The sequence below is a fragment of the Setaria italica genome, chromosome VIII (genome assembly GCF_000263155.2).
Source record: "Setaria italica strain Yugu1 chromosome VIII, Setaria_italica_v2.0, whole genome shotgun sequence".
NCBI classification, from domain to species: domain Eukaryota; kingdom Viridiplantae; phylum Streptophyta; class Magnoliopsida; order Poales; family Poaceae; genus Setaria; species Setaria italica.
In genome coordinates, this window is record NC_028457.1 from 11,310,069 (window position 1) to 11,324,332 (window position 14,264).

General features: G+C 46.4%; 1 protein-coding gene across 6 annotated transcripts; it reads left to right on the forward strand.

Moving 5' to 3' along the window:
* Nucleotides 1–7,660: 7,660 nt before the first annotated feature.
* Nucleotides 7,661–11,021, forward strand: LOC101782244 (probable non-inhibitory serpin-Z9). Of its 6 annotated transcripts, none has more exons than XR_215653.3 (4): nt 7,661–8,269; nt 8,729–9,541; nt 10,097–10,211; nt 10,760–11,021. XR_215653.3 is itself a non-coding variant. In XM_022828848.1 (3 exons), the coding sequence occupies exons 1-2, from the start codon at nt 7,697–7,699 to the stop codon at nt 9,497–9,499; spliced, it is 1,344 nt and encodes a 447-aa protein (XP_022684583.1). In that variant the 5' UTR covers nt 7,661–7,696; the 3' UTR covers nt 9,500–9,527; nt 10,097–10,654. The 6 variants fall into 6 exon arrangements, 2 of the variants coding, with proteins under 2 accessions (XP_022684583.1, XP_004979079.1); XR_001164680.2 differs by having other exon boundaries at nt 8,729–9,527; XR_215655.3 differs by having other exon boundaries at nt 8,729–9,505.
* Nucleotides 11,022–14,264: the final 3,243 nt, after the last annotated feature.

The window sequence follows — 14,264 nt, forward strand, 5'->3', positions numbered from 1 at the left end:
GCCAGCATCACTCCATTACAATTCTTCCTGTTTCTCTCACGCTCATAGGCCGCCTGAGTTTCAGCCAGAACTACCCTAAGATGTGCAGCCTTGTCAGCTACCCGGTCATGAGCATTTCTCCAATCAAGAAGTTGGCTACTTGCGGCGGCCTCCTTGCTCTTGAGCTCTGTGCCAAACACCGCACAGATCAAAATTACGACTACAATCAAAACACACTCGAGAAACTATGAGTACTCACCTTGATATCTCTGATTCAAAGATTTATAGCTACTCTCTAATCACTGCTAGAGTACTTCATGAGCATTCCTTTCAATTGCAAAAGACTTTGCAGCCTCCTCGTGAACTCTCAAGGAATCTGTAAGATGGCGACACTCTTGCTCTAGTTGCGCTACCCGTTGAGAGGCTTCACTGCGCTCCTAAAGAGCCCGAGTATTTCTCTGAGCCTTGTCATAGAGATCCTTCAAAAAAAACAAAGCTAGCTGTCAAGACTTATTAGAACACAATAGAAACAGAAAATGAGTTATGATATACCTGAAAGCTCTAGATAGCTCTCCTAATCTCCGATTCTGGAGGCAGCTTGAGTACCGGACCACCAGTACTCTTGGCAACTTCATGCTCTGGCTCCCTACCAACAACAGACCCTAAAGACAAACCACGATCAGCTAGTAGATACAAGAGAGTACTCTTTGCAACAAACATCTACATACCTATCGTGCCGACTTCACCCATCTCTGTTGAAACAACCAGTGCCAAAGTTTTAGCACCAGTCGTCCTCACTGTTGGCGCAACCTCAGCCGTTGAAGGCGGCACACCCGAGGAACTCTCGAGGACCGATGGGCCCTCTACTGAGCGGTTGACTTCCTGAAGCATGGACATAGTCGCACCTAGACGACCCGCGTTGCCAACCTCAGGTACATCATCCATAGTCAAGTCGACTATGGATCCAGAGAGTACAGCCGGCGGGTTAGCCTCCGTCCCTGCCTCCACAGGAATAATGTCCTCTACATCCCTAGATCAACCAAGTCGCAAGATCGTAATACAGCTATAGAGTACAAAATCATCAAAAGGAGACATTACACAAACCCTTGCCAGGACGATCGCGGCAGCAAACGAACACATTTCTTTTCGGTTACCACCGGCTGGATAGTCGACACCACAGGGGCCGCAGGAGGAAGGTCCTCCACTCCGTCACCAAGTCCTGACAGAATCAAGGTTGAGACTACATACGCACAACTACCAAAACAAATTGTATACCCACCACCAGCAACATCCTCCGACAACAAGGCATCAGCAGCCACCACTCGTGTCTTCACAACATTTGCCAGCTCAGAAGCTGTAGACTCATCTACTGATGGCCTAGTAGCCTGCTCGGGGGCTATCAACTCAGGGACCACTAGCGCAGAGGCCACCTGCTTGGAGGCTTCGGATCCCGAGTTCAAAGGTGGCACCTCCATAGACAGCTCTTCAATAGCCGCAACATTAGCAACCGCGCCTCTTGCAATCGCGACTACTTCATCAGAAGTAGCCTCATCATCACCAAAAGTCAAGTCGGCGGCCTTTTCAATAGACTAATATAGTTAGTATTCTGCAAAGTAATCTGACTTACTAAGAGTACTCAAATGCAACACGTAACTAAGCATCTGGGTACCCTGTGACCTCTCGGGGGTCAAACTCGATGAAGTCCCTCCAAACACTTCTGTCCTAGTCCCACTGGGTTGCGGTTCACAGCAAAATAACTTTCTAAACAGATCAAGACTAGGCAAAACACCTAGGTACACTTCACACAAGTGTACAAAGATAGCCATGTGGAGCACACCATTCGGATTCAAATGGACTAACTGAAGGTTATAGTACCCGAGAATACATCTGAAGAAGTCAGAAGTGGGCACCATTAGTCCTCTCTCGAAAAAATGGGCAAGCATCACCGTCTCCTTAGGGTGTTCTTTAAACTGCCACGCATTCCCGAATGTGGGCCTCCATTCAAGTTCAACCTTTGGTTGAAGAAGCTTCGCATCAACCAAAGCCTAGACCGCCGACTCCTTCATCACGGAATGCTGCGAGGTGATCCTAGGAGGCAGCAGCGCAGTCTGTTTCATTGGCCACACTTTAGCACCGGCAATATAGGGCTCCTTGCCCTTCTTGGATCTAGATCCTAACTTATTGATGGCCGCGGTATCCCCCTTGATCTTCTCGGGCTTCTTTCCCATCTTCTTGACATGCATCAATTGATCTTGAGGAAAAACAAGGAGGAAGGGGCTGCAGCAGATCTCTCTCTCAAGGATCAGGCTAGAGCAACAATGGCGGTAGCGGCGCCAGGAAGAGCAGCGGCGCTGGGGTCACAAGAAAGGGGCTCAAATTACAGATCCGTTAAAACAGGCATATCACTAATTACCGCTAGCCCACCCTATTATATCAGCAGCATCTCCGGATTCCAAGCGTCAATTAAGCAATGGTCAAATACAACTCAGATTTACTACCATAATGTCCAACGGTTACATTAGCCAAAAGATTGACCCCTTCATCGGCTACAAGTAGTCGCCCAAGTGCTGAAGAGCTGCGTATATCGTACCCGTTAGATAAAGCTTTCTTTTTCTGAAGACTACTTAAGATGAAGCAAAATTACAAGTTTGACCGTCAGCCTGATTCTTCGATTCAACCTAAGGCTTAGGTGCTACTCCATATGGAGTGCGATCGTCATCACACTACCATATATAAAAGTTTCAAGGCAAAGGTTACTCAAAGCAAACATCGGGGACTGCTAAGAGTACCTTCTAGTCAAGCGACAACACTAGTACTTGAAGGTTGGCCGCATCGAGAAGTACTCAAGAAGCAACAGGAGGAACTCGGGCGGTGTCCTCAAGTACTCGGAGCTGTTTCTCTCGACTACAAAGTACTCGGGGGCTTGTCGGCTAGGCAGCCATGGGCCCGCCAGAAGACTTACGGACTCACTTAAGGGGATGTACCTGAAATCTACTCGGACATGAAGACTACTCTGCAGGGCGCGTAGGCTTCATGGTTTCCCCGAAGACTAATCAGGTAGGAAGGAGATTACTCTACCGAGTTAGAGTAGGACTCTGTAACGTACTCGACTAGGACTTGTACACAATATATCCTATAACCTTACTCCCCCGACTATATAAGGGCGGGCAGGGACCCCCTCCAAATAATGAAGAACAAGAGAACACATCTCAATCAATACAATCAACACACGGAACGTAGGGTATTACGCGATCTAGCGGCCCGAACCTGTCTAAATCGTGTCCCTTGCGTCACCATCGACTCCTTGATTCTCTATGACACCCACCACACAAAAAACCACCTAGGGTACCCCCTAGGCGGGTTGCCGGTCTAAAACACCGACACCTACCATGTCATACTCGGAAGGCTAGCTCTAGCAAAGTTCATGGCCGTACTGCACTACATCTACATGATCATGAAGATGTCTGCTCCCAACGGGGTCATCATGATCTTGGGCGATGTGCGAACTAGCAACGACTGTGAGAAGGAGAACCTCCAACTCACTGCCACTCTCGATCTCTCTATGCGCATGGAGGAAGTCCTCGTCGTGTCCAAGAAGATCACAACAGAGGAGTTGGAGGTCCTGACCAAGAAGTCGGCAAATGAAGCCATCAAGGCAGAGTCGTAGGAGACGAAGAAGGTGTTGCTCGGCCTCGAAGACCCGTCCAAGATGACGACCATAGGGGCCAACATGGACCCCAAAGAAGAAAGCACGCTCATCGAGCTCCTTCGGGCTAACTGGTATATCTTTCCGTGGAAACCGGCAGATATGCTAGGGGTTTCAAGGTAATTTCCTAAGCACTCCTTGAAGGTTGATGAGAAGGCCAAGCTAATCAAGCAAAAGCTTCGTCGTTTCGCGCAGGACCGCAAGGAGGTGATTAGGGTAGACCTTACAAAGTTGTTAATGGCTGATTTTATCAAAGAGGTGTATCACCCTGATTGGTTAGCTAATCCAGTTCTTATAAAGAAAAAGAATAAGCAGTGAAGAATGTGCATTGATTATACTGATCTCAACAAAAACTGCCTTAAAGACCTGTTCGCCCTCCCGCGAATAGATCAAGTCGTAGATTCCACGGCGGGATGTGTCCTGGACTGTTTTCTTGACTGCTACTCGAGTTATCACCAGATCAACCTGAAGGAAGAAGACCAGATAATGATGTTGTTTATTACACCCTTCACCGCATACTGCTACATGATAATGTTGTTTGGTCTCAAGAACGTTGGGGCAACCTACTAGCGAGCGATCCAAGTGTGTTTAAGTTCTTAGATAGGGAAAATGTCGAGGCCTACACAGACGACATGGTCATCAAGACTAGGGAGCCTGACTTGCTAATAAGCAACCTGACCGAGACATTCAAGAACCTCATCCAAAGGTTCTAATGGAAGCTAAACTCGGAAAAATGTGTTTTCAGCGTTTTGTCTGGGAAACTACTCAACTTCATCGTTAGTCACCGCGGCATCAAGGAAAATCCCCAAAAAGTTAGTGCAATCACTTGGATGCTGCCTCCAATGAGCCAAAAGGATGTACAGAAGCTCGCCAGATGCATGGCAGCGCTCAGCCGATTCATCTCCAGGCTCGGCATCCGCGGGCTACCGTTCTTCAAGCTCCTGAAGCACCAGGATAATTTCACATGGGACCAAGAAGCACCGATGTCGTTTGAGGAACTTAAGTCCTACCTACATAAACCTCCAATCCTCATGGTGTCCTTGGACAAAGAGACCCTCTACCTTTACATCTCTGCTACTACCCACGTAGTCAGCATGGAACTAGTAGTCGAGCGATCAGAGGAAGGGCACACCTATGGTGTCCAACGACCGGTTACTTCATCAGCAAAGTTCTGACAGAGTCCAAGGTCCAGTACAATCAGGTGCAGAAGCTGCTATACGTGCTCCTGGTCACCGCAATGAAGTTGAAATAGTACTTCGAGGCTCACAAGATCGCCGCAGTATCCAGCTACGCCATAGGTGACATCCTCCACAACAGGGAAGCCATGGGTCACATCGTGAAGTGGTCCATAGAGCTGGCCGCGCATGACATCACCTTTGTCCCTTAGACCTTCTTCAAGTCATAGATCCTATCCAATTTCATGGCCGAGCGGACGGAGATCTAGATGCCCTCCCCAAAGGAGGAGCTTGAGTACTTGTCCATGTATTTCGACGGATCTCTAAAGATCAAGGGAGGCGATGCTGGGATTTTGTTCATCTCCTCGAAAGGGGACGTGCTCAAATACGTTCTGCAGATAATGTTCCTAGTCTCAAACAATGCTGCATAATATGAGGCGGCTCTCCACAGACTGCGCATTGTGATTTCACTTGGGATAAAGAGCCTCCTCGCCCGAGGGGACTCGGTGCTCGTCGTCAACCAAGTGAACAAGGATTGGTCACGAACCAGCGAGAAGATGGACGCCTACTGCATGGAGATACGAAAGCTGGAAGGAAAGTTCTATGGGCTGGAATTCCACCACGTCATTCACGACAACAACATGGCAGCAGACACCTTGGCCAAGATGGGTTCCACTCGATCGAAGGTGCCACCCGAGGTATTTGTGCAGGACCTTATAAAGCCCTTAATAAAAATTGCCCTAGAGGAAGAGGGAGTTGCCGCGCCAGCACTGGCTCCCCTGCAAGACAGCATCAACAACATCCTGATGGTTAAGCCTTAGCCCGACTGGATAATGGAGGTCAGGTACATCAAACAAGGAGCTCTTCCACAACCCGAATCCAACCCGGATCAGGAAACTTGAGCGCTTCACGAGAGAATCACTCGACGGAGCAAGAACTATGTCCTCATAGAAGAAAACCTCTATTGGAGAGGTGCAAGCTCTCGTGTTCTACAGAAGGGCATCTCTCAGGAGGAGGGACATCGGCTACTTCAAGAGATCGACACAGGTATCTGCGGGAATCACACCGGTGCTAGAACCATCGTAGGCAAGGCCTTCTGATCTAGATTCTACTGGCCCACAATGGTGGCTGACGTAGAAAATCTGGTCCGTCGATGCGAGGGATGCCAGTTCATTGCTAAGCAGATCCACGTGCCAGCTCAAGAGCTGCAAACCATCCCTATGTCATGGCCCTTCGCATGCTGGGGACTCGACATGATTGGTCCCTTCAAGAAAGCATCTTAGGGCTACAACCATATTTTGGTCGCCATTGACAAGTTCACCAAATGGATAGAGGTGAAACCCATAAAGAGGCTAACAGCAGCTAAAGTCGCCGAATTCATAGCAGAGATCATGCATAGGTTCGAGGTCCCTAACAGGATCATAACCAACCTAGGAACCAACTTCACCGGTTAGGAGTTTTAGGACTTCTGCGACAAAAGGAACATCAAGCTGTGTCACGCATCCGTCGCCCACCCTAGGGACAATGGCCAAGTCGAGCGGGCCAATGGAGCGGTGCTGCAGGGTATCAAGTCCAGGATCTTCAACCGATTGAAGAAGGACGCGACCAAATGGCTGCGGGAGTTACTCGCAGTAATTTGGGGGCTACGCACGCAGCCAAGCAGAGCTACTGGTCAGACCCCATTCTTCCTAGTGTACGAGTCAGAGGCGGTGCTACCGACTAACCTCATGTTCGATGCACCACGAGTGGAGATGTACAAGAAGGAAGAGGTCGAAAAGGCGCGCGTTCAAGACATCGATAGCATTGAGGAAGAATGGGTGGCAGCTTGTATTTAGGCTGCAAGGATTCTACGTCGTGGAACTTGTCCTCGACGCATTCAGAGCAAGAAAGACATGCACAAGCTGGCAGCCCCATGGGAGGGGCCATTCATCGTCAAGGAGGTCACTCGGTCGGACTCATACCAAACTGATGAGGGAGGACAGGACAGACGTTCCAAATTCATGGAACATCGAGCATCTATGATGCTTCTTCACATAATAAAGCTATGTACCCTCTATATTTGTTTATATCATATAATGAATAAAGTTCATCAAGTTTGGTGGTCGGTATATTTGACCCCAAAAGTCACCCCAACTTCCGATCTTCTTTCTCAAGCTCGAAACTTGGGGTTGCGCAATTTTATTTTACGATTTGCTTTCTTCAAACGCTTATCTCTACTAACCCTAAAACTCATAAAGTACTTCGATAGAACATATCTTAAACCACGGGACCTAGCTATCCTTGTGACGCCAAGGTACTATGCGTGAACGAGAGTACGCCCTCTGCACTAGGAAATTGAGTCTAGTGGGACTAAGGATCCTCGTAACAGATCAAGAAATTAAAAGTTAAAGGGAAACGGGAAGTAAAGCACATTTACAAACACCAGTTTTTACTCGGGCATCCCACCGAAGCAAAAGACATAATTTCAACATCTAAACCCTACATTGTTTTTTCCTACCGGTCTGCAGGGGCATCGTCGCCATCTTCAGGAACGACGTCGTTGGCAAGGATTTTCAGATTTGTATACGCAAGACAATTTTTAGGCCGTGATAAACAGCTCCAACCGCAGGTCGAATTCAAAACATTCCCCAAAATCAACCCAGTCAAATTTAAAACATTTCCCACAACCATCCCACCCCCGCTCAAAATAACTCTCGGGCCTGCTGCTGATTCGAGACCGGCCGGCCCAACAAGGACCAATACCTACTAAGCCCATATCACCGTAACTTAAGGGAAAACCTCAAGAACCCTAGGCAAACAGGAAGAGCAGAGAAAGAAGGCACAATAGCTCGGCAAAATGCAGCTCTCCTCCCTCCGGCGAGCTCTCCATGCGCGCCGGCCCCGCGCGGCCTCGCCTTTCCCCTTCGCCGCCAGATTCAGGCCTCGCCCCTTTTCCTCCGCATCCGCGGCGCCGGCGCCGTCACCCAAGGACGCTCGTGACGCGCCGCCGCCGCCGATGCCGACGCGGCCGTGGGGGGAGGCGCTCGCGGCCTCCCAGCGCTCCTTCTTCCTGCCGCTCGCGGGCCGCGTCCTCGCCGCCTCGGCGACCGGGAACGCGGCCGTGGCGCCGCCCGCGGTCCACGCCTCGCTCGCGCTCGCAGCCGCCGGCGCGCGCGGCGCGACGCGGAGGCAGCTCCTCCAGGTGCTTGGGTGCGGCGGCGGGGGAAAGGGCGCCGCAGCGGACGCGGCGAACGTGGCGTCGCGTGTGGTGAAGCGGGTGCTCAGGGACCGCTCCCCGTCCGGCGGCCCGCAGCTGGCGTTCGCGGGAGGAGTCTGGGCCGACGCTTCGACGAGGCTGTCCCCGGGGTTCGTGGAGACTGCCCGCAATGTGTACTGCTCCGCGGCGAGGACGGCCGACTTCTTGAACAAGGTATGACATATTGCGCAATTTTCTCTATAACTGCAGTATGACAGGCTGTGCTCGTCAACTGCTCGACAATATGCTTCTTCCACGAGTTCATGTACTCAGTACATCTTAACATGTGGTTGGATGGTTATTGTAATTCGTTGCTTAGGTTACCACGGATAGAAGTGGTATCAATTGGCCATATGTAATTTGAGCTGTACCTTCATGTTCTGTGCCCTGTAGCTTTCTGTTCACTTCTTTTCTCTGATAGAAATGACAGTATGCATAAGTTAACTTGTTAGGATAAATATACCCACCATATGCTGCTGCCAATTAATAGCTGTAGGGTGAAATTATTTTAGGAATTGTTCATTTTTTGTTTTTAAGTAGCAAACTGCAATCTTGTGATGCATTTCTATGATTTGTCTTTTGAGATTAGTAGTTCTGAAATTTGTACATTTTCTATGCTATTGATTTTTGAAGCCAGAAGATGCTGCGAAACAAATTAACTTGTGGGTCCAAGAGTCCACGAAATGTACTGTTACCTCGCTCCAACCGGATGTATCAATTGACCAGAATACAGGACTTGTTCTTGGCAGCGCGCTATATTTTAGGGGAAGGTGGCTTAATCGGGCTGATATAAGGAGCACTACAGCACAAAAGTTCTATTGTCTTGATGGAACTTGTGTTGATGTCCCTTTTGTGGAATATGATAGAACTCGACCTTTTGCAGTTCATGAGGGATTTAAAGTCATTAAGCTTCCTTATCAGCGAGGATGGACTGAACGGAAGTTCTCCATGTATATCTTCCTGCCTGATACTCATGATGGCTTGTTTGAATTAACTAAGAAATTTTTTGCTGAACCTTTATTCTTAGAACAAAATTTGCCAACAGAGAAGTGTCATGTGGATATCAGGGTGCCCAATTTCACAGTATCTTTCCAGATTGATATGAAGGAATTTCTCAAAGAAATGGGCCTTGAATTACCCTTCCAACGGGATGCAGATTTCACAGATATGGTCAAGGAAGATGAACCCAGTGGTCCTTTGTTTCTATCTGATGTACTTCATAAAGCAGTTTTGGAGGTTAATGATAAAGTGATTGATGAAGCTTCATTCTCGACGGGCATAGGCAAGCCTTCTCCAGCAGAGCACTTTGTTGCCGACCACCCATTCTTCTTTGTCATTAGGGAGGAGGTGTCTGGCTCAGTAATCTTCATGGGGCATATGCTGGACCCTTCATCACCATCATAGCTTCAGGTTCTGACCTTTTATCAGCAAAGTACGGTGTATCTTGTATGATCTCTTACTTTGCCAGTCTGGTTCATTAAGATTTTGGTACTTTTGTTGCTTGTCTGCTTCATGTAACATACAAACATACAGTTACTCTGTTGGATTTTATATTGTCTTGTATGCCTTTCTACTTGGTGCTAAACCATATAAAGATGTGTATGGATGTGCTGCTTTTCAGAAATCTCTATGGTCTTGGCCAATTTATAGAAGAAACTTCTGTTAGCAGATGTGTTAGTTTATTGTTGTAGATTGACACCTGTACTTTTTCTTGTCTATCTATGCATGTATTAATAATTTAGTATTTGGTTTAATATATTTGTATGCATCAATTTTGCTGATGATATTTTTCATGGAGTTGTTTCAGTTTCATGTTCATATAGTAGATTGCCATTATTTACTCTTTCCTATGTACCAGGAACAAGCTGGTAAGCATACAAACATAGTGGTTTTGATTTCATATAAGGATGGGGACATGAAAGGATGTGGCTTCAAAATTTTAGACGAATGATGTCTCAATTTAAATATTCTAATAGGTGGCATTTACTTGGTGATTGTCAGGTTAGATTGTCTTCAATGATGGCACGCACTGTTGTGTTGTTAGCCTGGGACAGCAGTCGCCTTACATTGATCTAAAGGAGAAGAATTTCTTTGCCATGGACAAAGAGACTAAAAGGTATTGCTACCTCATTGCTTGAGATTATAGCTGGGGCAAGAAGCACTAAGAATAGTAAAAATAGGCATGCTCAAGGTGAGCAGAGTAACCCTGCTGACCAAATAAGATACAATAGTTAAGAAATAGTAGAAAGACTTGTGGTGTGCAAATGGACTTGAAATGATGAGTGGGAAGCAGATACAGGAAAAAAGCATGCAGTTCTTTTGTTAATGCCCCTTGGCCGTGATGAGCTAGGAAATGATTGCTTCATCGCTTTTGTTTGTCATGTTGCATCATTCTGCTGGCAATTTAATCAGGGGCCAACTATTTTGTTGGTGCTTCTTTTTCTCACTTCAATCCGTTAGTTGTTGCATGACATTTCAATCTAATCCCAGATCTCCCTATGTTAGGGGAATGTATCGGATGTATGCCATTGCTCTGAGAACTAGCTTGCATTTTGCTGACTTCTGCCAGTTGGTTCCCTTGCATATTGCATCCCCAGGATTATTTTTATATGTACACACTTGGGATATTGACTGATAAATACAATACATGTTATTCATTCCTAGGGCAGTGGATTTTGTCACAGAAAACCATAGAACCAACCTATATGAAATATAAGCTATGATGAAGGCGAGGAGGACAGAGTGGAGGACCGTGTTGAGGCGGCGTGACGATGGGTCCTGTCCAGTGGCTTGCCTAGAAACAAACGGCAGCTAGGAATTTAATTGTCCAGTCATTTCCTTACCTTTTGTTTTCAAGACATTCAGACTTTTATTCTAAAGCAGTTCAGAAAATATCAGCTTCCCCCTTGGTTTCCTGGCTTGGCCACATGCAAGAATAGCAGTCATACTTAATAAACTGCTACCACCTTGCATGAAAATACTAACTCCTGATTCATTCCTAACTAAACTATCAGCAATCATAATGGTCTCGTCTTCGTCTCCAGACCACAACTTCTTTAGTGGTGCTATTTCCAAATAAAAATATCAGATGATTTTATCATAACGACATTCTCCTACATTTTTTATTGTGAATGGAGCTGTTCAACATTCATGGGGTGACGGTGTGGAGAATGAAGTTATGTGTGGCAGCAAGTGAATAACAATATGAAGTTATATAGACAAACATCACGGTCATGAAGAAATTAGGATTGAGTAACTCATGTCAAAAAAATTCCTGACATCGTAAAATGTACACTAAATTTGAACATTAGGTATATATACTGCTGTGCAATTAGATATAACATAATGATTTCCTTGAACGAGAGGGACAGCATAATGACTTTATTTCAAAACAATAAAAAATGGAGGGGCACCAGAACAGAACAGTGCATCCTGTCTTAATTATTGTCAAAAGGACATTCAGTAGATTTTGGTTCAGGTACGGTGGTCTTGCTTTGTCCGTATGTAGAGTATATTATCTATATTGAATGGCAGCCGGCACCACCACTTAGCGTTATATTAGCGTACTTCTCTTATTTAGTTTTAAGCTAATTAAACAACTACGGCCAAAACGCAAACCGACGATAGCTCAACTAATACCAGAAAGGAAGTTGTTCATTATACTGTAGTACTAGTAGAAGGAACACTACTGGAAAATTCAGCATTCGTCCAGAGGTACTCAGTACCGATTGTATTTTGATTCGGTACTAATATGAGCATTAGTACCGGGTCTAACAGTTAAAGAGAAGCATAATACTTAAGTAATTTCGGTAGCTGCTTCCTCGAACTGTCGCACTTATATTAACATTTTTAGGAAAGAAATAAAAGGCTCGAAATTGTGCTATAGTTTCTGTATTTTTCTCTCCCTCTCTAAGTCAATATCCAAAACAAAAGAAAAACGAAACACCGGTGCCGATTGCCAGAAAAGATAAGCATGGGTAATGGGGCACTAGCATATACGATGAAGATTTTGTATGCTCAGAAGTGCTCACGAGGTTATTTCAGACAGTTGGTTGACTGTGTATAATTATAATTGTATAAGTGTACGTGTACATGTATTTAGGATATGTTTGGTTGGACTTAAAATGATGCATGCATGGATGGTTATTCTGAACTTTATGGTTTAATCAATTTTCTTGAACCATATGTCGCTCGGTAGAAATTTGTATCAGGTTGGATAGCTTCATCCTGGTTGAGTTGGTAGTTGAGTTGGATAGCTTCATCCTGGTTGAATTGGTAGTTGAGTTGGTACTGTTTACCCAACCAAATAAATGGACCACCAACTAATTTGAATCATTTTATGTACGTGACCTAATGAATGCCGGCGCCATACGACCACGCAGAAACAAAAGGCCAAGCCCAAACTATCTGTGCAACAATAAAAAATGCGGCAGAAAAGCATTGCAGGACCGTCGAAGGTGGTAGGTCACAGATTTTCTTAGATAAACCACGGGTCCGAGGAAGAAGCAACCTGGAAAGCAACGCAAGAGAAAGCGGTCGATGGAAGAGTTGAGCAGAAAATGGCTGCGGAAAGCACGTCGCATCTATCGTGTTGTCCTACGTTAGCTGAGGGTCACGTACACGTCCTACAGAGCCCTACGATTTCGCTGACCATGTATCTGGCCGTGGAGGAAGTCCAAGGGAAACGTCCCGGAGACCACCATGCTAAACATTCAAATAAGAAAAATGGAAAAAAAAGATACCTTGAACTTGTAAGCTATATAAAGCGCACTACGATGTAGTGGGATCAAAGCATCTTCTCTTGTTCTTCTTCTTCCCTAACTCAGTTGACAGCAGGAGCTCTATCTCGTTTCACAATCCACCAAAATGGAACTGGAGCATTCCTTCTCCTCCTGCTCCTCCTCCTCCCCCTGCTACTACCCTGCAGCAGCCCTAGCCTCGCTGCTCCCCTTCGACACGGCTGACGTGGAGGACACGGATATGCGGTTGCTCAACGACCTCGTCCAGCACATGGACACCGACGATTGCTCCGGCTGGTCCTCTTCGTCCTCCTCCTCATCTTCCTCCGAGGCCGGAATTGGGTCCGTGGACACTGACCACGGGCATCGGTGACGGCAGGAGGCCTTCATCGGGGTACCCAAGCGTCCCTAGGGCAAGTTTGGTGCCGAGATCCAGGACTCCACACGTGGAGGCGCCTGCATGTGGCTCGACACCTTCAACACCCTCGAGACGCCGCGCTCGCCTACGACCAGGCTGCCTTCACCGCTCGTGGCACCGCCGCCATTCTCAACTTCCCTATCGAGCACGTGCAGCAGTCGCTCCACGCAATTGTGGGCGTTGCCGCCGGAGCTGTATTCACCGGTTTTTGACCAAAGTCAACCACTCTGGATAAGGTTCTGACAGCCGATGAAGGAGAGAAAAATGGTATGCTGATGAAGCTGCGTTGACCAAGGCTAAACGCAATTGACTAGGGTTCTAGAAGCCGATAGAAGATCAGATGGACCCAGTCCGAAGCGAAATTGACTCCAACAAATAAGGGAAAAGCGTGGAGATTTATCTTTAGTAGTTTTTAGAAAATAGCTGTAATAGTTCATGTCGTATTCAACTAGGATTTTAGCTTACTCCAGTGTATAAATATAAGCCCATGAGCCTCATAATCAATAATCATCAATCAATCAATACAAACATTCGGCGCCACATCGCCAAAACCTTAGAAGTAGTAGTAGAATAGATTTGACGAGTTCCTTCCTGCGCACACAGCTGCATCGGCTTCGATCTCAAGCGAGTTTCTAAGTACCATCACTCGGTCATTACGACCTCTATCAGAACTTTCAAAATGAAGTCTCATGTTCCGATATTCGGTTGTGTGGCTAGTTATCGAGTTATCTTAGAATGCAAGTAGAACTTTCCAGACTTTGTCCAATATTCTGCTTGTCTTCGATAGTTTCTCACAATTATCGAGTTGTTTGGTTTTATTAAGTTCTATTGTATCGATCTCTTAGTTCTATCAAGCGCTCACAGTTATCGAACGATTTAAATCTAGTTAGGTTGTCTTCATCGGCTCTCTTGCACTGTTTAAACATTCACAGTTATCAGATCGTATCGGCTGGTAGGTCTTGCATGCTTTTATTGCTTTATATATGCTAGGTCCGATATAACTTTACCCCTA